This window comes from Melozone crissalis, unplaced genomic scaffold (genome assembly GCF_028551555.1).
Source record: "Melozone crissalis strain CALT ecotype California unplaced genomic scaffold, PUWL_Pcris_2 ptg000005l_1, whole genome shotgun sequence".
NCBI classification, from domain to species: Eukaryota; Metazoa; Chordata; class Aves; order Passeriformes; family Passerellidae; genus Melozone; species Melozone crissalis.
The window spans coordinates 30542636-30568218 of NW_026535783.1; the positions used below are offsets into that span (position 1 = coordinate 30542636).

At 41.9% G+C, this 25583-nt stretch overlaps 1 protein-coding gene across 2 annotated transcripts in view; it reads right to left on the reverse strand.

Annotated features, from left to right (window-relative positions):
• The window catches only part of ABCA1 (ATP binding cassette subfamily A member 1), a 91900-nt gene that overhangs the window by 46910 nt on the left and 19407 nt on the right, over positions 1–25583 (reverse strand). For both annotated transcript variants that reach the window (XM_054283592.1, XM_054283584.1), the window contains exons 3-6: positions 23237–23330; positions 19791–19932; positions 18802–18923; positions 536–657 (exon numbers count right to left, since the gene is read on the reverse strand). In XM_054283592.1, coding sequence (XP_054139567.1) covers positions 536–657; positions 18802–18923; positions 19791–19932; positions 23237–23330 — 480 coding nt within the window. The remainder of the gene's footprint in view (positions 1–535; positions 658–18801; positions 18924–19790; positions 19933–23236; positions 23331–25583) is intronic.

The following is a 25583-nucleotide window of genomic DNA, read 5'->3' on the forward strand; positions in this document are numbered from 1 at the left end:
TGCATGAAGGGCCTCTAGCCCACTGTCACCACTCACTATGTTTGTGACTGCAATCATGGAGCACTCAGGATAGCAGGACTCTTGTACTACATAATATATCTGTCTTAATGCATTGGCCACAAACCTAAACGTAGAGCTCCTTCTGCTGCACAGGAATGTAAGGCAGAGCAAGACCTAGAAACCCTGCTCCAGTCCAGGCTGAGCGGCTGAAAACAGTCAGGACATGGCTAGCAGCTCAATTAATGTTTTACTTCCATTTTTTTAAAAAAAAGAGGAAGGAAAAAATTCAGTTTAGCCTGAGGGTACTATTCTCTTATGCAGGTCAAAACATTTGCTTACATTCCCAGTGTCCTTTTACAGCTTAAAATCAAATAAGACAGTAAATTGAGGGCAAGATGGAAGACACAAGCAGGGAATACATTTTCCTCTGTATTTCTACAGCACCTAGCAGAGGGGTAAAGCACTGTGGACCTTGGCACTACAGCTAAACAAACAATAGATAAGCATTACATTAGGAGTTGAAAGTACTCTTTACCTGCTGGAGGTTGACCCCTGCATCCAGTAGCTCCTCTACGGCAGATGACGGCATGGACACATTATGATGAAGGAAGTCAGAGAATGTCTCATTGTCAATCAGGAAATCCCGAAGTTTCAAGTCTGGAAAATGACAAGCAAAAATTCTCGTCACAGCAAAGCCAAAAGGAAACTCATGTGAGAGCACTGAAAAGGAAAAGTCAAGCTGATAAATAGGGGAGAGGGAATTACACAAACCATAGCACAAAAGAAAGAGGAGTTGCTGGTAAAGGACTCTGAAACTTGGCAGGCTTCAGAAATGTCAGTCTGTGATGTCTTGGTCTAAAATAAAACCCCAAATGAACAACAAAAAAAGCAATCAACCTTCAAAACCAACTCCCATTAACATCATTACTTCAGGTCAATTTGCTCATACATACACAGAAGCAAGGCATACCAAGTTGCTCCCTTGATCTGAAACCTACTACAGCATTAGCACTTAATCCCTGTGTTGTTACTGAACATAGGACTGGGCTGGTGCATGGACCACTAAGGGATTTACTAGCCTTAGTTAATTATTTTAACAGCTGATGTACTCTATCATTAATTTCAAAGTCTGACATACGCAGACACACAAGTATGATAGCGAAGCACAGATCTAGGAAACAATCTTAGCTACTTGGAATTAAAAAATATATTTGCAGCATTATTTCCATTTTCTTTCCCAACTGCTTCACCTTCTCAAGCAATCAGTGTTTCAGCTCTTGACTTTGAAACAAATTTGTACCTACCTCACAGCAAAGGGAACGATCTGGAAATAATAATCCAAGCACGCTACTAAAGTCAACAAAACTGGATATTTCAAAGCTGATGCTCAGAGGTGACACTGGTTTGGGTTGTTTCCTTGGGTTTTGTGTGTAGGTTTGGTTTTTTGTGTGGGTTTTTTTTGGTAGTTGTTTTGTTTTTTTGTTTTTGGTTTCTTTGTTTTGTGGTTTGGTTGGGTTTTTTTTTTTTGGTGGAGGGGGTGGGGGACAGGGAGCAGTGTTTAGTAGATTTGGTTTGGTTTTTGTTGTTGCTGTTTTCTTTAAAAGAGAGAGAGGGGACAATTCTACAATTCTATCTCCATAATGCTTAAGCAAGAAGTGATGAGCAAAGCACCTATGCCAGGAGGAGGTGAGAGACAAGTCCTATAGGATTTACCAGAGTGAAGATTTCCAGACTGAGGTACAACTAGCTAGGTGTCATGCTGTATTTTCTACTTTAGGAAGACAGGATGCTGCAACCCAGAGCAAATAGTTGAAAACAATGACCCCTAAAGAGAAAGCAATGATATGAAAGAAACAGGGGCTTTTACCTTTACCCTCCTATAGGGGACAGCTGTAACAACCTTTTCCCCCACCTCCTGTACCAGAGGGGTTTTATGATTTGGCTAGTTTTTTTTTGTGTTTTGGTTGCAGTTTTGTTTGGCAGGTTTTGGGAATTTTTTTCTGTCTTTGTTTGTTGGGGGTTTTTTGTGGTTTTTTTTTTTTGCTTTTTTTGTTGGTTTGCTTTGGTTTAGCTTGGGCAGGTGATACTGTCACTAATGGGCCCCATCAGGAAGAAGTACGGTGTGCACTCAGGGTGCCACGGGAGGTGACAGGGAGACCCGGCGGTTCGGGTGCCACTTCTGCCTCCCAGGCTGATCCTGCCGGAGGAGCCGGCAAGGGGAGGAACCACGCGCTCTGCTCCTGCGGCACGAAGTACATGGGGTTACTGACGGTCATTGCTCCTTCATCTACATATCCAGTTACAAATTCCCCGTTGCCTTTTTGTTCCACACGAAAAAGTAAATCACCCGCCTCAGCTGAGGCAAGGCGGAGGTTACTCTGGGGCAAAAGTGTCTCCCTCGCCTTCCTCTCTCCCACGCAGCAGGACCACTCATGAATATGCTGGTTTTGAGCATGCTGTGCAAACACCCCACTTGAACCCCACTAGCAAAATCTACCATCACCTCCACTCCCTGCCTGGGAAAAGGCTGGGAAAATATCTGGCTCCTGCAATAACATAAAACTGTCCTTCTCTTTCCAGCAGAGGCTAAAGCACCCTGCTTCACTGCAAGTGGAAGAAAAACTTCTCCCACCCCAATTCCTTGGTTACTTCCTACATGTGCCAAAATCCCTGAACACTTCTGCAGCTTGTTTATTTTTTGGTGAGATCATCAACTGTTCAGAAAGTCAGAGGGACAAAGGAGGAGGGGGGGGGGGCGGCGGTGACTGAAGGCATAATGGCATGCAGAGATCAGATGTTTGCAAGATTTTTCATTGAATCTGCCCCTACTTAAGATATTTTTCAAGCTTCTCTTAAAGGGCCACATGCCTTATGGGGAAAAAAAAAATAGTAGCCAAGCAATAATTCTTCCGCTTTTCTGTTTCCTCAGTGATGTGTTGCTTTTTCGTTTGGCTAGTCTGTTTTATTTGAGTTTGGCTTTGAGGTTTTTTACCACATGGAGATATGATTTTCTTGGTCAGGGACATATTCTACATGCAATTGCAGGAGTACAATCTGAACTACACTGAGATTCCTGCTGACCTGCCTGTAATCATGAGGGGGAGTAACAAAGAGTCACCATATTTCACAGCTGTAATTAACCAGCCCAGCATTAGCAGAGCAGTCATCCCCTGCCTTTTTTGTCACGCCCAGCATTTTCAGACTCACTTAGCACTAGAATTTGCTGAAAATCAATGCTGCCTTCCAAGGAACTCCTACAAACACCTTAACGAGTTTTTGTCATCATTTGGAGTAAACCATGAAGGAAACAGAACAAGGTTACCAGAACTGTGGGGCAGTGTTTGGCTTCCAGACAGCTGATCCTGAAGCCATGATCACTACCCAAGACCACTCGCGAAAGCTCTGCGAGACCAAGGGACCAAATCCCAACACCACAGTCCTGGCTGCAGTGTCCTAAACACACAGCCAGCCTTTTGTACCATGCATTTTCTCCTCCACCCCATCTGGTCCTACTTTCAGGCCTTGTGGGTCAGTGTCTTATGCAACCCCTCTGAGTTATGGAGGCATGCATAACAGCTTGCACATGAAACAACAGAGAGCACCAAACACTGCAATGCATCTATATTCTCCCTCTGGAAACCTTAAAAAGTCACGGTTTTGCACAGGTTTCCTCTTGAAAACAGCTACTCCCATCCAAGATGACTGCTTGCCCACTAGGGCCTAAGGAAACAAAAGAGCATTACTTAGGAAAAAAGCCCTCCAAAACAGAAAGCAAAAGAAACCATACATCTTCTGAGGCTACTATGAAGATTACTTAATAATCCAAACACCTGGAGTGGATGGAAGAACATATTTTACTACCACAGGCCTACCGCAATATTATTCTGCCATAAAAATTTAGACACACTATCAAGTTACTCAAATATACAAGACAAAATGTCAGCTCAAACATGATATAACTTGCGTGTCTCCTCTCTTGCTTGAGAGTGGCCAAGAGCATCATTACAGTCACCCACTGCAAGCTGGTGGGCACAGAACAATGCACTGGAGACCAATCTCTCCACATACTTTGAGATGGACATGCAGCCTTTCCTTGCCCCTCACCTTTATCTTCAACAGAAAACCAAGGGAGCTGCACTCCTGCAGGCTCCTTCACCCCTGGCACAGGGTTTGTCTTGCTGACTGAAACCATAAGCCCAAGCAAGCAAGCTAAGCCCTAGGCACAAATGGGGAGATAAACTTGAGGTCACACTGAGCAAACACACTCAAAAAACTGTCAAAACAGATGTGAACCATCATTTGAACCACTGCTGACTCAGTGGTGGTATAGTCAGGAGAAATAATACTGAGACAGCGTTTCCCCATGGCAAACAGCTTTTACAATTTCAGTCCTCACATCAAGGGAGCAATAGCAGAGAACAGAGACTTTTGCTTATAAACCATGCAAATAATTCCCAAAACCAACAGGTCTGGCAGGGCTGAAATGCCTTTGTTGTAATTAGTTCCAGTTTGGACATAATATGGCAATGCAACAGGAGACCATCCCCATGCACATGAAACAAGCAGAAGAGATGTCCATATCCCATGTGGGACAGGGAGAAGGATCCTTCATATGGTCACATAAGGAAGCTTCCAGCACAATTGAAAACTCCCAGGCCTGGAGGTCTTATGCCTTAACAACAAAATGTCCCTTGCTCTCTGAAGTCACCAGTCAGGATTCAACAATCACACATGGCAGCATTCCATGAATATTGTTTTCACAAAAGGCACAGCTGACTTTCATTTCCACACGGTTCAAACAAACCTTGGGGGCTGCCTTCTAGGCATTAAAACCAGAAACTGATGGATTTTCATACTGCAGAGCATCTCCTACTGTAACACTTTATTACATCCTAAGATTTACATTTTACTGACAACTTTTTCCAGACCCTTTATGCCTGGCCACAGTGGTAGGCCAGTCAGCCCTTGCTTAAGAATCAAATCTTTGTGACAAAAGAAAAAACAAATCCAAAATGTATTCAAAGAGCTCAAGACAATCACATGAATTAGTGAAGAACAACAATCTCTATGCTTGCTATATTACTTATTAAAATGAACATCAAAATAAAAAAATGCATTATTTTAAAAATAGCAAATCAGCTCTCTGGTTCCATATAGATGAGAGCTGAACACTGATTGTGCAGTGAAGGAAGTATCTGTGGTCCAAAAGCCACAGGGTTTTATTTTCCTCATTCCAGTAACACATCCCCCAGTTACTTTCCCAAGCTCAAAAGGTGGGTCAAAGGGCAAGAAAAGCCATGGCTGGGTATCAGTTTTAATTTGCTGATTCTACTACAAGTATGATCATAACAGGTCCCATAGTAAGCAGTAAATTTCCAACAGCACTGGGAAGATCCACAGACAAGTGAAAAGAAGAAATGCATTTAGGGGCAGGTTACAGGACAAGACTCTTCTATCAAACTTCTCTCCCATTCTTTCTTCTTTCTGTGAAAGAAGATACTTCCTCCAGAAACTTAATGGTGCAGTGTCCTTTAAGATCAAACAGCAGGGTGGGAAAACAGAACAGAAATTGTGGCTATGTTTTTCATACCCTGAACACTGTGTTCTAAAAATAGAAGGCATGCAAATGGAATTCAATGTTATCTCAATCCACTGTAGAGTGCAAAGCTCACCAGGTCTCATGTTAATTTGTGGGGTTTCTGCCCATCATCTAAAATATACCAGGTTTTCAGCCACTTTAAAGTTAACAAGGTCAATGAAAACATTGTGAAAGCTAGATCTACTTCCTAGTTTCACATACCTTAACTCTCTAAAAAAAACTAATGAAGGGAAGGGGAGAAGCAGCTTCATGCCTTAAGTTAATTCGGCAGCTATGAGGAAAGCAGGGCAATATGTCTGATCTATAGACATGGCTTCTTGTCATAAGGAGACTCCTCTCTACTGATTAAACATGCAAGACTGAAAACAATTATGTTAATTCATTTTTATCTGTTGCAGTGGGGGAGACTTTGGCTAAGGCTGTATTCATCATAGCCAAATATCAATGCAACACAGAAGCTGGTATGAAATTCTGACCCTTATTTCTTGCCAGAGACTGTTCATAGGGCAACGCAATCATTTTTGTAACAGTAACTAAGGTATCACAGCAAGATGAAACAGTAAGGTTAAGATGAGGCATGAGACACTTTAGCTTCATTCTTTAGAATCAGCAAGGTTTCACAAGTGCCCAAAGGAGACAAAAAAAAGAGAATTGGGTTCCCAGCTCAGCATCTGTCTCCACCAATTAATAGAAGGAGCAAAGCAAGGAAGAATGTCAAGCAAGCAAAGAATGTACTTTCTTGTCCCTGTTCAAAGACTCCAGATTCAAAGCTCCCCATTCAGGTAAAACTGCACTTCTACAGGAAGGGAAGGCCCAGTCAGACTGCAAAGCTGGCTGTCATGTCTGTGCAAAACTGTGCCGAGGTGTGACTGGAGAACAAGGTCACAAGGCACCCTAGTCAAACAGGTCCACTTCACCCAGGGCACTGCTTCTTCACTGATCATACTTCCAGCAACAGGAGATTTGGAAAACACAAGCCCATGGAGATAGCAAAGCTGAGACAACAAGCAGAACCTCCAGCTCCAGCAGTGAGAGCATTTACTGGTAGCACACATGACCACTACAAAAATTCTAGCTAGACACGTGTCTTTCAGGAAACCCTCACATGGTGAGATGACCAGGGCAGGCAAACCAAAATGCTGCCACAGAATGACCTTGTACACTGGAAGTCTGTATTAATTTTTCATTATCTGGGAAGTATTCTTCTTGAATAGGTGAGAGGTGCTCTTGAACACCTGGACTGATTTTCATACTCCTTACCTACCACTGTGATTTATTGACAAAAGATGTTTGAAGCTACTTTCCACAGAAATAAAAATGGGCTCTCAAATAATTTCAACAGCAGAACCAAAGACTGCATGACTTGTAATTATATGACCATCCAGAGTAAACTGACAACCATCCAGAGGAAACAGCAATCTCCTAATGGTGAACCATGATACTTCACTGTACCCTACCAGGCCAATAACCCTGACTAAGTGAAAAGCAAAACTTCTTGCAGTGCTGGGCAAGCAACAAATTTTCACCTGCCTTTATAATACTCCTAACCTTGGACAACACATCCAAAAAGCATGATAAAAGAATATTTTTTAAGGTTCTTGGCTTTTTTAGCACTCACTATGTTTTAATTCTTTTACTCTGGGGCAGCTTTCCCCCTGTGAGGTGAGAATAGCTCTCAGAGCTACCTGTGTACCTATTAATGCTGGCAAGAGCTAAACTGTCTTCTGAAAAAGTTGGACAGCCATACTCTGATTTGCTTACGAGAAATCAAGCAGCTCAGCAGGCCTGTTGTGCAGGATCAACTAGTGTGAAAATACAAGCCTAATCTGCTCGCAAAGTGCTGTTCCTACTGCAGCCATGGCCTGACCTGTTTTACAGCAGGCTACAGCTCTCTGCCCTGAAAGCCATTACACATCAAAGAGGGCTGCCTCTGCAGACACTAGATAATACTTAAGTGAACACCCCATTAACCAGGGTCCATCACCTTCGTATATCTGCCATGCCAAATAGTGATGTGAGTAAAGAGAAGGCAGCCTGCCATCCATCTCCACCAGCTAGCATCTTTCCTCAGAGAAAGGGAAATGCTGTGCAACAGGCCCAGGTCTTCCCTCTCATCTTGTGACATCAGGACCACCTCCATGCCTCTCTAAGTCAAGACTTTTGCTTGGAAGAGCTTTAAATATAGTCTAGAACAATTACTCTGGCAGAAAGCACATCTCTCAGCATGTACCAACGCACATACACAAACCAGCTAGCCTTCACTGGGGGTACACTGACCTCAGGCATGCAGAGCCCATTAAGCCAAGATCCCACCTCTACCCTTGCGAGGCCAGCATCAAACACAAGGCTAATACATCCCTTCATGCAGTTGTTTTGTACAACGGCCATCAGGGCCTCTTCCTGTATGACACACATGACAAGAGAAAGACTCTGCATCAGAAAGCCAAGGCACAGAGGAAAAATCCTCAGGCTCGCCGCCACAGCCCTGCCAGCGAACACAGCCTGCAGAGCTCCTGCCTAACGAGGGGCACACCCAGCCACCTCCCTAAGCCCCACACTGTGCCTCAGAGCAGATATTCTCAAGACTTTCCCTGTTGTAAGGCAAATTCTGTTATCTGCACAGACAACCATGAAATAGTGTTTGCCAACAAAAAAAGCAGAAAGAAATTATGCAGACTTCCAACAGTGCAAAAAAAAATAAGTAGGCTTAAAGGAAACACCCTAAGAATAGTCATTGTATTGCTTTAAGATGTAAATTCTGAGCAGAACTTCAAATTGCATGGCATTATAACTGGTTGAAAATTCTCCTGCTAATGTTCACAAAATAAGGACAAATTTCTAAGGCTCTGAACTGGCTTTTCAGTCACAGAGATGATGGACCACAGATGTGACGATATAAAATACTTCATTAATACAATAACCTTATTTTTAGGAGTGGTAAACCAAATAAATTTAGGGATGGTATAAACTATAGAGAAGGTCCTCCAAAGGTCAAACCCAGCTCAGGGCAAGATGGGTTCTTCTACAGAGTCAGGAAGTAATTCTTGGATGTTAAGACTGGATTTTCACAGCACTGGGAATATTATGCCCTGGAAATATACAGGTTTTAGATGCTTCAAAACACCAACTCAAAGTAAAATCTATTTTAAAACCCCAAGCAGTAGAGAGAGAAAACCAAATGCCTAGATCACATCCAGTCACATACCACATGCCACCACAATTCTAATGGCAAACATAAGCGCACAAGGAATCACAATGGCACTACGCTATTAAAAATGCATGGAGCTAAGCAGAAGTTGAAAGAGTAAGCTGGGACCAAGGAGGACCCTGTCTAGAATTCCTTCTACTTGAGAAAGTGACCGTAAATTTAGTAGAAATTCAAATCACTGGAAAAGGCAGGGCTGGACATCAAATGACCATTACTAATAGCAGAAGTCATTTCATAAACCGGCTATGTAAGCATGTATCAGTGAGACTGTTAATTCAAATGCAACCAGAAGATACTTATATGAGAATCATTCTCTCCCCAAAACAAGCAGGCAGAATGTATCCAGCAGTATTTTCCAACTTGAAAATTCTCACAGCACCACCTATCCAGTTTGAAGAGCTTCTCCCATTAAACTAGCATGGTTAATGATGAACCTTAAGCAAAATAGCAGGCAGAGCTTTCCAGGATCAAAGCACCCTGACTGTCCTGCACTTGTATTTGTACCTCCTTACACAGAAAGGCTGATGAGAAGAGAAAAAACTACCCTCCCTTGGGTGTGAAGGCTCATCCTGCCAGTTATCTGTTCTTCTTACTCGTCACAAATTCGGGGAACCTGACTGACATCTGACTGATTCTAAAGTTCAGCAAGATACAAGCCTGCAGTCAGCAGATCATAGTAGCTCTTACTTTTCCTATGTTAAGGAAGATCTGACACTTCCAAATTTAGTGCCAAGTCCTAATGCTCCTTATTCCAGCACACTGCAGCATAAGCCACCTTCAGAACAAAGAGTAAAACAAATCAAAAAATGCTGAAGATTAGCCACAATAAGCCAATCATTACACTCCACTTAGTTTAACCAGAAACACAGTCTACTTCCACTGAAAATACATCTACATCCAAATTATTTCCATCTCCCATGATTGCTACCTATATTTCAATTTAGTTGGTCACTGCAAAGCTACCCTTACGGATAGTTGTTTGAGTTTGCTTTTGAGTCTCAAGTCCAACAGAAGGGAATAAAACCCTCAAACTTCAGCACCAAAGAAAAGATTATGCTTTCTGTACCTAGTGAAACACAGATGCTTAGTAAATAATGACTGCCCAAACTCACACAAAGTTTTAGCTGGAAATCACATCTCTCACATTCTAAGTGTGACATTATACTACATCACATCAGGATGGTCCCAAACAGAACCTGCCTTTGCAGTTTCAGGAGCTCATCCTTCCAGCTGGTTTCCTATTGACCTGTCAATATACTAACCAGTCCTTCCCTTAGGTACTGACATAACTTAGTGTCTGAAAATACACCCTGGAACATTTGCACCACTCTGCTCTACACAGAGGACTGGATTACTTCTAGGTGCAGAGAAGAGCGGTGCCTCCTGGTACTTTAGGAACCTGATTCTGTGTACCAGTCAGAAAGCACTGCAATTATCTGAAAAAAATGGAGTATGTACTGCCAGAGAGGTCTTACACCTCATTTCTATGGATACACTAGTAAAATTCCTTGCACTTTAAGGTAGCAGTAGAGATTACATGAAAAAGAAGGAAAAAGATGAGGTAGGTGAAGACACTTGTGGTCTTAAAGGGCTACTTTGTTGTCTTTGTGTTCTTTGGCCTTACAGCACACTGTTCCTCACCTGCTAAGCAGGAAGCATGCAAACAGAGCAGGATAAAACCATAGGCGATGGCTGCTGACCATGTTGTCACACGGTTGTGCCTTTACTACAATGAAAATTGCCGGGATCATGGACTTCCATATCCGCACTAGGTCCCAAGTGTCAAATCCACTTTTTATTTTTCTCCCTACTGTTCTGAAGCAGCTTTTTGTTGGGTAGGCAGCAGTGCTGCTTTCCTAAGGAGGTGGTTGGCACAATCCAGAACAGGCATTCAGACTGCAGATATTGCTATCTTTACAGTAAGCTGTCTTTGGCCCATCAGCAAATCTTCTTCTGGCCATATCTATGCTCAGTCAGCTTCAGATATGGTCCAATTATGTTTCAGCTGCACTTGTCAGAATAGATAGAGAACTATAAGGAAAAGACCTCCAAAGATATAATAGTTTATGCTTATTAAGTTCTGACTGTCTGTGGTTAAGTAAACCTTCTGACAAATCTCAAGAAAAACACACCTAAATACTACCTCAGGTGGTATGTTCCTCTAAAAATACATTTAGAAGAACAGAAGGAGGAAAAAAACACCACAAAACACCAAAACTCACAGGAAAGGGTTAGGGTTAGGGTCTTATTTTAAATCCTTTTAAAGGGCCATTTATTGCACCAAAACTAAAGCTAGAAAGGGAAGGAAACTGGCTGTTTACAGAGGATGTGTGTCACAGAACAGCATGAATCTCCCCCACTACAGCACACAGAGTGCTGCCAGGTCAGCATAAAAAAAAGCTTGGGCAAGTTCTCCAGCTAACAGATGAGTGACATTCCACTGAATTTTCAAAGGTTTTATCAGCTGAGGATTCTTGATACACAGGCCTAAGCAATACCAGGTTTTAACAAACTCTATTACTTATTGACACTCAGTAAATACATAAGCATATGCCTATTTTTTTAATTCTGCAGCTGTTGCATTTAATTAAATGGATTTTTCCAGAATTTTGAAAACAAAACATATGAAAGTATAAACATAAAATTCATTAAATGAATTTAAAATGTATTTCAATGAATTCACAACTACTACTCCATAAAACACAGCAACAGCAAAAATCACTAGGGTTGAAAGTGGAGAGTGTCACATTTTAATAAAGCTGCAAAGAAATTCAGTCACAGGTGGCAGAATATTTTGCTTCATTTTAGTCAGGATTCTGCTACTAAAAATCACTTATTTTATGACCAAAAGTATTAAATAGAACATGAAAGATTGCACAAAAATTGAACTGTCATGGATTTTCAAAAAAATTAGGCATGCAGTGCCCTGTCCTCTTGCCTGTATAAAAAAGAACTTGATTTACCATCAACATTTTTTAAATGCCATCAGTTTTTACTGCATTCTGACTGCATTGAAAACTGCCACATCCTACTGTGTTTGAGAATGAGGGAAGCTGTTTATTTAGCTCACAGGAATGCTGTAAAAATTAGGTAATAAGTGTTTGTAATATATGCTGAAGATAAAATGTATTATCACTAGAGACTGCTCCAAAGCTGAATATTAACTTGAGAGATATGGGAGGTCAGACCTAAATTAGGCACTCTGGCCTCAGTACCAACCAAACACAGAAGTGTACAGGACTTTTTCCAAACGGGGCAATTTCATAATCACCACTCTCATGAGAGCTCAGGCCCACAGAAATCCCCTGAGAAAGCTGAACTTTTCATCAAATAACAGTGTTACATATTTCCTAGGGGAGTACTAACACTAAGCTCAATGTGGAAAGTCTCTACCCCGCTGTCTCAACCAACCTCAGAATGCAGCTTAAACAAACCCAATGCAATCTTCCACAAATCAGGCATTTCTTAAGATTCTGAGATTAGAAGTCAGTGAAAAGAAATGCAGAACTTGCCAGAGGGGAAAGCAGAAAATAAATGCAAATTAAGGCTAAAACACCGTAAGTTTGGTCAACATAATCCTGACATTAACAAGCTGTACTGACAAGTTCCATACAAAGAGGGAGATAATAGCAAAGTGTGAGAAGCCTAACTGTTCACCTAATGCTTTCCACTTTATTTGCTGGTTTAAAATAAAAGTCAGCATTGACAGACAAGGCTAAAGACTAAAGAGAAGACCCAGAACTTTTAAAGATGGCACTACCTCTGCAGCACATACTAATACTAATTACTGATAAGTACAGTAAGCAATTCTTGCTTTCTTTATCATTGTACCTTTATCTAGACAAGTTAAGATAAAGGTGAATGAAATTAAGAAATTGAAATTTAGTATCTACTGGATACTCAACCACACTCTGTTGCTAATTGTAGTTATGGGTGCTGTTGACTCCTCTCCATGCAGTGCCATTAACTGGCACCAGGTTAGCTGGGTCTAAAGTAACTACACTGCCAGTGCAGCCTTAGCCAACAAGCTTGCAGTTTCCTTATTTTTTTAACAGGTTTCACACAATCTTCTGCAACAGGATTCTCAGAAACATTTTTCTCAAGCTCCTGTCACCTAGTATAGTTCAGACACAACAGCAATGCCAGATTTAAAGTAACACTGCATATGTTTTTTCAATTCCCCATTCAAAGAGATTTCAGTCTTGCTCTATCACACCCATACATATCTACCTAGAATCCAAGCTGGCAGAATTCTGAACTTCTATCTTCAGAAGTATCTCTGTATGAAGGAAGTTCAGACCAAAAAACAGCATTAAAGCCCAGTTCTACAGAACCAGAATACAGCACATTATGCTGAGATGTGTTTACCAATCTCAACCTCTAAGCAAAGTCACATAGTAACAACTGTTCATAAAAAGTCCTATGGATAACAAGTAGGATTCTCCAGGAAACAGATTTTAAAGTACAGCAGACCTTTGTACTTTGACCTCTATCAAGACAATTTTATTAGTTTAATCACATCCTTGGCTTCCAAATACTAAGGAAAGCAGGCTCTATCGAAAATGATGATTCCATATCTCATTATATTGTAGTTACAGGACACTATTTTCTGAATTATGCAAATATCATGTCACCTAACTAATTAAAGCTATACACCTAATTGCCCAATAAAAAATCTGGGACCAATGCTGCCATAAGAAGTCTTTTCCACTTCTGCCTATCTCTTGACTGTCAGCCTCCCAGTTTCAGCTGAGGACAGAAAAATAACACACCAATTGGATTCACAGAGAGACTTTGCCCACAGCCTGTAATAAGAGACCTAAAGTGCCCTTCCAATAATGTTTTGGAAATGTTTTTCCAGAAGATCTGTAGTTCCCTAAACAATTTCCATTTACTTAAAAAAATAAACTCTATGAACATTCATGTATATGCCTGTTTAGTAGCACAGAGATTTGAAGAAAAAATTAATTAAGCAAATGTGGGAAAACTGCCATGTGTACCTGAATCTCCTACCCAATCAACAACTATAATCTTTGTGCAACCCAGGCACCCAGTATTGGCCACTTCTTCCACTTGCTCATTGTGACAGGCTGCATCTGACCCAGCAGAAATCGCAGTGGTTCCCACACAGTCCCAAACTCCCCTTCCTGGAGGAATGCTTTGGACTGGGAGGCAGCAGCAGCCAGGAATGCCCTAGGGAGTTCTGCTGAGGGCTAGTGCAAGGTAACTGCTACTGAATACACAAAGGTAAAGTAGCCTTCCTACCTACCTCAATAAATCAAGACCTCTCTACTGATACCACAGGGCAGAATTTTTGGCAGCACTTTTCCCCTGGCCTAAAGGAAAGGCAAGGACCTGAATGTCTCTGTGGAGCACACTATCAGAGAACCCAAGTGCATATTCATGTGCAGCAACAAGAATGCCACCCTGGCACAGTTAGTGTTTGGAGGTGTTTCCGGGCATGAAGGCCACCTGGACATATGGTTTGCTAGTCTTCATTCTAGCCTAGCTGGTTTTTGCTAGGATTCTTCCCAAAGGAAGTCAGGGAGGAAACCAGTCTAATTAGGCAGGCACAGGCAGGTATAAGAACCAATATGAATGTTTAGCTTGAGGGTGTGGGCTCAATTTTGTTAGGGACAAGACACTGAGGAGGGAGTTAGCCACCACCTTAATGTTACCTAGCAGATAATGTATGACATCCTGTTTCCCTGAGCACCCTGTAATCATACAGTAACACACAAGCCACCAGAAAGCCTCTCCAAAGGCTCTTCTTTAGCCCAAGCCCTCTACCATCCTTCACCTGTTAAATAAAAAAAAAGCATTAATAGCATTGACCAGAGGACAGGCTGCAAACTCCTTCAGTGTCGACACCTCTGTGTGCAGCAGAGTGCAACATCAGCAAAGAATGCCACCCAGCTGATGTTTGTCTCTTCTGCCACAAGCAATACTAATCCAGCAAACAACCGGGACAGGCAGGGCACATGTGGAATAATAGCCCGAGATCTGATGCAATTTCTTAGGCGATGTTTGTTTCCCTCTGCCTATTTCATTGCTTCATTTTCATTTAGTTGGGTTGGCTTCAAGAAAAATAGAAACATGCCCTTTGGGATCACTGAAAACTAAAAGCAATGCAGTAAATACTAGCCAGGCTGGCTTATATCTGCAACTTTTAGCAGCAAACAAAGAAGATGGCTTTAATTATACCTGTTAATTTATTATCCTGTGGCACTGCAGAACAAAGTATTTTAGAGTCATGTAGACAGAAGGAAGAAACAAGGGAAGTGTGCCTCAGAGTCAATAGCAAGCTGTATCTCCATCTTTCAAAACAGAAGAAGCTTATTTCTTGCTAACAGTTAGCCTGATAAAATGGCACTGAGGCCAGCTGCAAATTCAGTGCTTGCAACTGGTGATCCCAGCAGCCTTTTCATGCTCTTGAAAGTGCCGTCACCAAGGTCTTTGACTCTCTGTACTGATTTGCACTCTGCCTTATCATGAGTGTTAAAGACCTTGGTGACATTGCTGGACAGACATGTAACAAGTGGAACAGAGAGGGCACCTGGCATCTGCCTGCAAAATTGATTATGTTATGGTATGTGTGTGCCTGCACGTAGATTTCACTGCTCGGGGTTTGCTGGAAGCAGCCACACAACAGCAGTGGCCATAGAGCATGACAGCTGCATGTGCTGAACTCCCTCACACCACCACTTAGCACTTTATCCTGGCATCCTGGCCAAAAAATGTGCTACATGAAGCCACACTGAACTGTTCCCTACTAATAACACCTTCCTCTCCAACAGAGAGATCTTCTCTGTTGTCCCTTCTCCAACTCCTGCACAAACAGCCCTGTTATGAGGAATTATCTCCCACCTTATCAAGAAGTGCCTAAGATATAAAGCCTGTTGAAATGAGTGGATAGCATGTCCTGAACAAAACCTTCATGTCCTACCTTGTGTTTAACAAAGATACTGACAAGCTCATACCTGTGCAAGCAACGTGAGCCATCTTAAGTAGGTCTCATTCCCAAGGTTCAGCTCATGCCTAACTTCAGATCAGATGACTAAGAATCACACCTTGAACTTTAGTTTGTGAGGGTTGTTTTCAAGAAGGTTCCAGTGAAAGGACTCCGGCAAATGCCCTCTGAACAGATTCAGACATCAGAAACCAGATATAGACATGAATGCTCTGCATGACCAGCATTAGCTCCAATTTGCACGCTAGCAATGACAGATAACTCCCGGAAGCCTGTTTCAAAATCATCTGGCACTAGTGGGAAGAGTGTGTGAGGGGAGAAAGGAGCTGCAGACACTCCAACAGAGTCCATGTCACACCAAGGAGCACATCCCACTGGGGAAGTTGTAAAGTTCCACCTGTCTGCACCACCAATTCACATGGCTTCAGGTCCAGGCGAGAGTTTAAACATATAGGATATTACATTTTCAATTACTAGCTTATCAATAACGAGCCCTCCTGCTACTGGGGGAAACACATTTATAGAGACAGTGCTCTCAGGCTGGGTGGTGCACTTATATCTGACACCCACTCCTACTGTCTCCTTAGGTTCCCAGAGTCACTGGAAGAAATGCTCCAGAGGGAAGAGGATTTGCATCTCTCACACCTCATCATCAACAGCAACTGAGAGTTGACCTCCCTTGAACAGGAATCTAAGCACTGCTAAGTATAAATAAATGAATGCTTCTAAGATTAGAGGATGCTGTATCATGCATGCTGTCAAAGAATGAATCACACAACCAATGAGTGGACAGCAGGATCCACCAAGCTGGATGGCTTTGTAAATTAGCATGAGAAAGACAAACAGGCTTTGTTCTCCAAAGGCCTTACCAACAATGAACATTCTGTCATTCTAATGACACAGAGGCTTGATTTTTTGATTACACATTTGAAATATTTTATTATAGAAATATAGTCTGTGACTGGGTCTGAGGATTGTTTTTACAGTCAGTCCACTAGTCTTTACAGTAGAGAGAAACATGAGCTTCTGACTTTCAAGTCGTAAAGTACTCCATAGGCAAAAAACAACTCTTCTTGGAATCACTCCTCCCCCTAAGACCTTCCCAGCAGCAAGAGCTTCAGTTTATGGCTTTAATAATGTTCTTGTAAATGTCCATGTCTGACATTCACTGCATGTCTCAATTCAAAACACCACACCAGGATCTACTCTCTTTGGAAGAGTTAACTTGTCAATGCAAGTGTAAAAGAAATAACACTAAAGAGTAAAATACTACTACTAGAAGTGTAAAACCAGTGACAATAATTATCAGTCATTCTGATGGGGAGAGCTTGTTCCCAGCAAACAAACCAAACAATTGAAGATATCCATGAAAACAACATCAAACTTCTCCTTGGGAAACAGTCATTTTAACTCATTTTGGCTGTATTCATTATGTGTCCATTTCTGCACAAAGGATTCACTCTGTATCCTCTACCTTCTGAAGCTGCTCCAGATTCAGGTAAAAGTGTGAGGATGTCACTCACCAGTTCTGTGAGTAAAAAGAGAGAAGGCCTGGTGGTATGGATACTGAGTTCCTTAGCAAGAAGGCATGTCCTTTATACACAACTATGAACTAATGGTCAGAGTCAGTAGACTACAGTATTATATGCAGCTGTGATCACATCAGAATTCTGCACAACTCTGAAGAGGAGAGGAGAGAGGGGGGTTAAATACCCAACACAAATACCTTGCACAGTCCATGTCTGTACATACCTTCAGCACATACTGCCAACCTGCCACTAACAGTACAGGTTATTCCAAGGTGACCTGCAATGTACTGAGCAAGAGAGAAAAGAATGTAAAAACACCATCTCTGCTTTAGGTATGCTCAGTACACATCAGACTATGTGACACTATTCACATCATATCAGGTCAGATATTTTTCTCCCTGCAGCCTGCCTGAGCCTCAAATGATGAGAGCTAAGAAGAACTATTGCTGTGAAACCAAGGGCAATTTTCACAAAACACCAAAATACTACCTATGTCCAAAGAGCTCTACATGCTGCATAAAGGCTATGGATGAAGACCCTCAATGGCTATGCTCCCTTTTCTATTTCCCTGCTGTATGTCTTTCTAAACTGTTACTTTCCATCACTTCCACTAGCCACATGCCACACTAACACAGCAGCCAAGACAGACAATCTTTCAGGGAAGAATATGCCAAAAAACTTTTAGGCGCCACATCAGAGAGACCTGGCAATAGCAAGGATCTGCCACATTTCCTGAGACTGGACAGAGCTCTGCTGCAAGCTTCCCATGTGATCTCACACTAGTCACTCATTCATCTGCACAGGGCAGGAAAGCACACCATCTCCTCACACAAGCTAAAAATGGGAGGATTCTAATTTTCATTGGAAATAGGGCAAGTTTGGAAACTAGACAGTTTCTTTTGTACCCTGCCATTCAAAATCCTGCCAGACAATATCAGAGTACACAACAGCAAAGTCAAAACCAAAACAAAAAGCAAGAAGGCAAATGCATATTTCATTGTCAGATAATAACCAGTTTTGAGTTTGTAAATTGGGAGGCAAACATCAGTATTTCTCCATCTGTGTTCTTCCAGCACACTTCCCTCTGGAGCTCAGAGGGTAGAACACTAAATTGCAGCTACATTGTGTTCACTGCTTCACAAAATATCAAAATAACTAGTACTTTTCCAAAAAGACACACTACTTCAGCTCCTTTGAGAAAACAAGCACTTTAACTAACTTCAGTGTGCTCAGGATTATAGTTTCACATCCAAAACAGCTGCTGTTCTTGGCATTACACAATATGACTTTCTTCTTCCACCAAATAAATTAAAGAGCACACAAAGCTCTGACACAGGAGAGGTTTAAGGTACTTCTGCAGGATTGGAAAAGGTTCCATAAGCTGCAAGTTATAATAGTGCACATTCACATTATGGCACATTCCTGAAATTTACCCGCACACAGAATTAACCAGGCCAGAAATATCAGATATTGACTGTTTCTATCAGGCTATTACCTAAGCCAGAAGAATTTCCCAACTTGCGTAGTTTTCCCAGGACCTTCTGGACATCCTTTATACTTGTGTCCTGTTGGCTGTACAACAGTAACCTCCTGGCATCCGAGAACAGGCGGGAAATACTGTAAGAAAATAGAAAAACAACCAGCAGTCATCAGCTCCATGAGCCACCATCCACAGATACAGTTTTACATACCAATTCCAAACTTTAATCCTCTCTAATTATGTCATGCCAGCACAAAAACTTTCCTCAATGACTACCCAGTGACAATCCAAGGAGGTTAATAAAAGATGTCTGCTAATGCAAGATCAATCAATAAGTTACACTGAACATCATGCATTTGAAAGCAGTTTTATGACAGAGATGGAGAGGGGTTCCTGCTGCCTGTAAAGTGCTGCTTCTTAGAAGCACAATAATTTAACAATATCCTTACTCCTTTCAAATGCTTCTCCAGATGCATTATGCTCTACATTAAGCCTATCTTTCCTGAGACCATGAATGTAGCAAGTAAGGCAAGGTATAAGAAAGCTGGCCATAAATTGTGCTTCCTGCATCATATCAGCCAGCAATAAGCAATAAACATCAGGGAGTATTCCCTAAACATGTTCAACTGCTTCTCACTCTACATTGTTCAGAGGTTCATTAACCAGGAAAAAAGATGCTCTGAAAAAAGGAGCATCTTAAAAAGTCTTACTTTTTTGAGGTCAAATTCTGAGCCCAGGTAAGAGAATGGGCTCAGTCCTTATCTATGCAAAGCTTTTCATCCACCAAGAGCTTCAGGTAATTGAACTTGGGAATTCTGCATGCCTACCAGCTGCCTGCTAGCCCCTGTGAACTTGGTAACTGAAGAATCTGGTACTACAGAGGCAGTAGAAACTGCAAAACCCTCACACAGTGTAAGATTTCACAACTGATAGGTGACTTCCAAATACCCCTTTCCCCCATGTTCCCCTAAGAACAGAGATGAGGCAAAAGCAGACAGACTCACATGGAGGCATTGAAGTTTCCAACAATACCAGGGGATTCCCCAGGAGTTGGGTAGCGGAAACACGGGTTGTTGGCATTGCAGATGATCCCCTGTATCCATGGCAAGGTTCCTGCTGAAGGCATAGCTTTATTTGGAAAGTGACCTAGAATAGAAAGACAGGAGTTAGAAGACAAACACATGATACAGTCCTCTACTACACATGATTGTATTTGAAGAGCAGTGCTAACCTTGCACTGACTATTTCCCCCAAGTGCCTACGAAAGAGCAGACCAGCCAACACTCAGTCCTACGAAGAATTGAGCCTGTATTAGACTCTCCACGCTGCTCTTTCAAATCTTCTTGCTGAGGTCTAAACCTTTCCACTAAAGAACAAGTGAAGTCATAGACCAGAGTTTATATCCTGTATAAGAACAAAGCAGTAAAAAACTAGTCATGGCAGATCTCCACCAGTATGCCACTTGTATACTTGTGAATCCCATACCCCCACACAATGACTGGGGAAGAAAGGCCTCCCTTGTATAATCCTGGACCTTACATAAACTGTCAGGCTTCTTTTTGCAACAAGCTTGCTTCCTCACCTTCACACTAGGGACAGGATCTTGGAGGAAGATTATGTCCCTTTCTCAGGATCTCAAAGCTCAAGACTTTGAGGATCAGATGCCCACCCCCTCCCCTCTGGTGCCCACCTCATCCTCCCAGCATGCCTGCCATCACTCAGGGGGGGTTGGCTCCCTACCTCCACAACTCCAACAGAAGTATCAAAGCCCAAGAAAGAAGTAGTATCAAATCTGTTAAATTACAGCAAGGCCGATTAATGTGGATGGCTGAAGGGAGATGGAAACCATATCAGCCCTCCCTGGAGAAAGGCAAGAACTCTGTGCAGGAGAAGGGTTAAGGAAACTAAGCTTAGTGTTTCCAGAGAACTCTTGCTCCTAGTTCTCTGTTTAAAATAGAAGAGCTATTTACCTGACCTGACTTTTGTTTCATTTTACCTTTTTGTTCTTGGCTGAGGGGCTTGCAGTGAAGGAGGGAGAAAAAGGAAAAATGCTAAGACTTTCAGATTCATCTTGTAAAACTTCCCAGAAAACCATCATCTCTGTCCTCCATGCCTTTCATTTTACACTGTTAGTAACTCCAAGAAAATGTTTAGAGCAATGTCAAAAGAGGAATGACACACAAGAGTTTATAGTAACCATTTAGACACAGTGATGCATGTAACACCAGTTTCTCCAAGAGTATAGCAGGAATCTGTTGGTTTTAAATCAGATAAGATACACAGAAAACAGTGCAACATAATTTTCAATTACAGTGCCGTAAACATCTAGCTTTTCAGAAGAGATTAGTCACGTCTTGTCAGCTTCTCTCCCTCCCACTGCCAAAAAAGTGCATTTTGAATGCTTTGAAGGGTCACAGGAACAGAAAAGAAGGTTCTACATGACACAAGACAGCACTAGCACTCTGGCCCAATAGCAACCTGTCTTCTCTCACTGGTCTGGTGAAAGCCACATAGCTATCACTTCAAAGTTAATTGTTACTTCCCATTTTAAGAGAAAACTTCCTCACACCAAGCCAGGCTGCTAGAAACAAGAAATCCTGACAACAGTCCAATCCTTGGTTCTTCTCATTCAGGGAAAGAAAACTGAAAATTTTACTGGTTTGTTGAAAAAGACTACCATTAAAATGCTGGTGTTATGTGGAGGCTACAAAGCACCTGCACACAGTTCTGTTACTGCTATCACCAGGCATTACTGCTATCACCTACAAGTGATTTCATAACAGCATACAACACTGCCACTACAGATAACAATCCTACTTCCCTTAAGGCATCCACAGGGTTGCCAAAGAGTTCGCCATCAACCCAAAAGCCTTCTTCCTTTCTATGTCTGCTCACAGTCCAGCAAAAGCTGCTTCACTTCACAACACATCCACATTTGTCAGCATAAGCGAACGTTCAGTGAAACCAATCCAGAAAACACAATTTAGAAACCTATTCAAAGGAGGTCTTCAAAAAATGAAGAAAAATTAGCCATAGAAGTGAATTAAAAGTTATCAGATGCCCTTTACTCTGTAACTGCTCAGAACAATGCAAGAAGGCAGACAAAGCAATAATAGTCACATAATTGGGAAGGGAAAAGAATTGCAGGTAAAAGACTCAAAACTATGCTCATGACACCATGGTGCCAGAGCAAATGTTTTACATGAAGGCTACTGACTAGCAAGACCAAGCCAAGTAGTTCTACAAAATCACAGCTCTTGCTAGGTTTCAGTTTATATACAGCCCTGCCAGAGCTGAAATGAATTACCACTAAGGTTGCTAGTTATTTTTAAAAGCTGAGTAGAGTGCTAATTGCTTCTCTTCAGCTTCATGTCTATAACTCTCCTAATGTCACTGTAACATTCAGTCAGAAGAGGCAGTTCAAATTCCATGTAAAATATGAGATTTAACTTAGGGAAGTTTTAACTATGCTGTTGAGTGCTGAAAAAAGCAAGTTAGGCAGTACATGGGATCAGCAGAGTCAAAGTATAATGGGAAACTGCAAACACTAATACCTCAGATTCAAAAAGATACCAGCTTGAACAAGCAGCAAACAGCACAAAATGCCCCAGACACTGCAAAGACAAGATAAGTGCTGTAAAAGGGACTTATTTCAAGAAAGAAGCACTTCAGAGGGCCCTTCAGAAACATATTTTGCTGACCCTTAAACCTTACCTTGAAGTAATCAGGCTAAGGAAAGATAAACAAAGAGCTATTCCACAATCACTTAATTGCAGTATGAAGCTGTCACCAAACACAGTAAAACAACACCATGTTCCTAACAAACAAGTCATGCTTCCTAAATCAAATGGCAACCAAAGAGGCCTATAGATAGTCATTTATAAAAAACAAGCTTCCTTTGAAAGAAAAGCAGTAATCTGCCCAATTAGGGCGCAAAAAGAAAAGTAGAATTGTTTTTTTGTCAGCAACGTATGACTGCTGAATCTACTAAATGCAGAGCTGACACTATAATAGTTCGAAGGAATGGAATCACTCTTGTGCCCTTTAATTAATGTGATACATTAATGCACTTTTCTACCTGGAAACAAGATTGCCTTCTTAGAGATCAGAACACTGCATTCTTTTATGCTAAGTCACACACAGATCAAAAAAGAGAAATAAGACTGGGGTTGTGTGCAGGTTTTACAGATATTGCAGAGCTGTACAGCAAATTCTTGGGTAATATAAATACAAAATAAGAAACAGCAAGAAAGAGCAGCAACCTACAGTCCTTGGAGTAACATCAGTTAACTGCAGTTTCCAAGGTGGAAGCAAAGGAGTTATTAAGCCCTCTTGCATATTTCTGACTGAAGTGGGGAACCACTGCTCTTTCCATCTTGCCAGCTGCATTATCGCATTCTAACCATGAAACAAAAGCATTCTGGGCGCAGCTGCTGTGTTTGCTACTTACATTCATGCTGCTCATACGGCGGATATGAAAGTCTTACAGAGATCAGGATGAAGAAGATAAACAGAGGCCAGGCAACTTCGATCAGCAGCTGGAACTGGAAACAATAAGGGCAAAGTATTAAGACATCATACTCAAAATAAAGGTCAGAACAGAAGTTCTAGGACAATCCACTTTTAAGCCAAAACAGTTTTGTAAGCACTGTCTCACTCTGCTCTGCCTGCACATACCAGGATCGAGAAGTTTGTTCCTCCAGCTTCAGAGGATAATGTGCAAAGAATTAAAAGTTTTTTTCATTGACATGTGCCAGTTATTCAACTAAAATGGATGTACTTAAGGGCTATTTTTGGCTTATTTTTATATTTTTCTGTCCCCTAACTGAAAAAAACTCCCAATTAATCTTTCTAGAAATGAGCTGAATTTTTTTATCCCATATTTTGAGGCAGTGGGGTACTTCTATCCCATTCTCATAGTAGACCTTTAAGCTTCTACCCTAACACATGAGGCATGGAAACTCTGCTGATGCATGCTACACCAACTCTTTCAGTACTGCAGACATGTACTACTATCTAGAAAGCAGAGCTACTAAGATTAGGCTCATATCTAGTCTGTTTTGTTCTAATTTATGTTTTTTTTCATGAAGGTAGGCAGCACCCACTGGTGCAGGTAATCTACAGAAAGGCAGTGAATATCTGGTAAAGAAATAAAGAACTCAGTTATTTAGAGGGACAAGACAAGAAGAAGAAAAAGCCTGCTGTATATTAAATATACAACATTTCTTAAAGTATTGAAGTGCAGAAAAATTCACTGAGATGTGTCACATCCCACAGAAGCATGTGGACAAAAGCAAGCCTCCAGCCTAGAGCTTCTGAGACAGAAGCTGAAGTTTCCCAGACCTGAGCTTCAGAAGCCACATCCCTACTTTTCCACTCCAGAAAGACTGCATAAACATGTATTTTCAGTAAGCTACGAGACAAAATCTGAAAGCTTTTTATGCTGATATTCTGTATGCTTCTCATCTATTACTAGCAGCAGAACAGAGTGTTTTCTTGGTCAAATGAAGAAAAATCTTTTCCACTTTTTTCCTGAAAAACTCAGTCTTTTCTAATAAGAGGTCTACATCATCCTCCTTAAAAGCCAGAGTGTAAGACCTGTAACCTAGTGGGAGACAGTATCCCCACCCACAAACATGTTTTTCCATGTTCCATCATTAACAGCTAAAACTGGACTCTTAACACTCAGCACAAGACACTCCATGCAAACTTTGAGGTGACAAACTTCTAGGTAACTACTGTACCTCAAAATAAGCACACACTGTAAAAACAGGGCATTAAAACAAAGGTCACTTGATCCAGCAGACGAAATTATGTAGGACGGCCTTTCACAGATACCCTTCATAGCTGACATCAAACAGCAAATAGCACCCCTACCTAAAAGGTATAAAAATTGAGCATCAGTCTTCCAGGCCTTCCTGGTAACAGTGCCAGTCTCTGCAAGATAATTCTGGGATACTGTTACCATTGGATCCTGATATTAGCTCAGCTGGTTAGAGCGTGGTGCTTATAACGTCAAGGCTGCTGACATAATCCCCACGCGGCCCATTCACTTAGGAGCTGGCCTTGATGATGCTTGTGGGTGCCTTCCAACTCAGAATATTCTGTCATCTGTTATCGTCATGCACACACTGTATGACTACTGGGTAAGAAATCCCACTGAGATCACACTAACAGAGGTACCAGGAAGATGCCTCAGTATCTGTAGTCTCTTATTACAATAAATGATGCAGTGGTAGCACACAACTCAGCCATTAACATTGACAGCCTGCTTCCATCTGCATTAAACATTGCTCTGGCTTCCAGAGATCAATGTTTAGACCTAGGACACTGACAACTTGTCTACTCCTGTTTTCAAGATACTCTTATAGCGGCTGCCAGGGTGGCATAGCAGGACTTTTCCTCCACTTGACAGTGAAGTGGCTATGAAACCAGGACAACTCCACTCTGTCTTCCAGCATCAATGGTCATGCTTTCGCACATGTCACAGCCCTCAGCCACCCTGGCTGTAGGCAAGCAGATGCACCCCAAGCAACTACTGCTACACTGTTTGGGGAAGAACAGTGTCAGCTGGGCTTGTGGAAGCCTCCTGCAGTGACCAGTGTGGACAGGTAGCCTCTCACAGCCCTGCAACTGCTACAGAACCAATGAGAAATGCTGCCCTTGAGCACAAGCCCTGGCTTGCTCAGAGAATATCAGCCCCAGTCACACCACACTGGGGTGGAGAGCAGTGCCCAAGAAGAAGCCCTGTTGCTGCAGGGGAAACAGGCCACCCGCACACATAGCTCCTCTCCTGC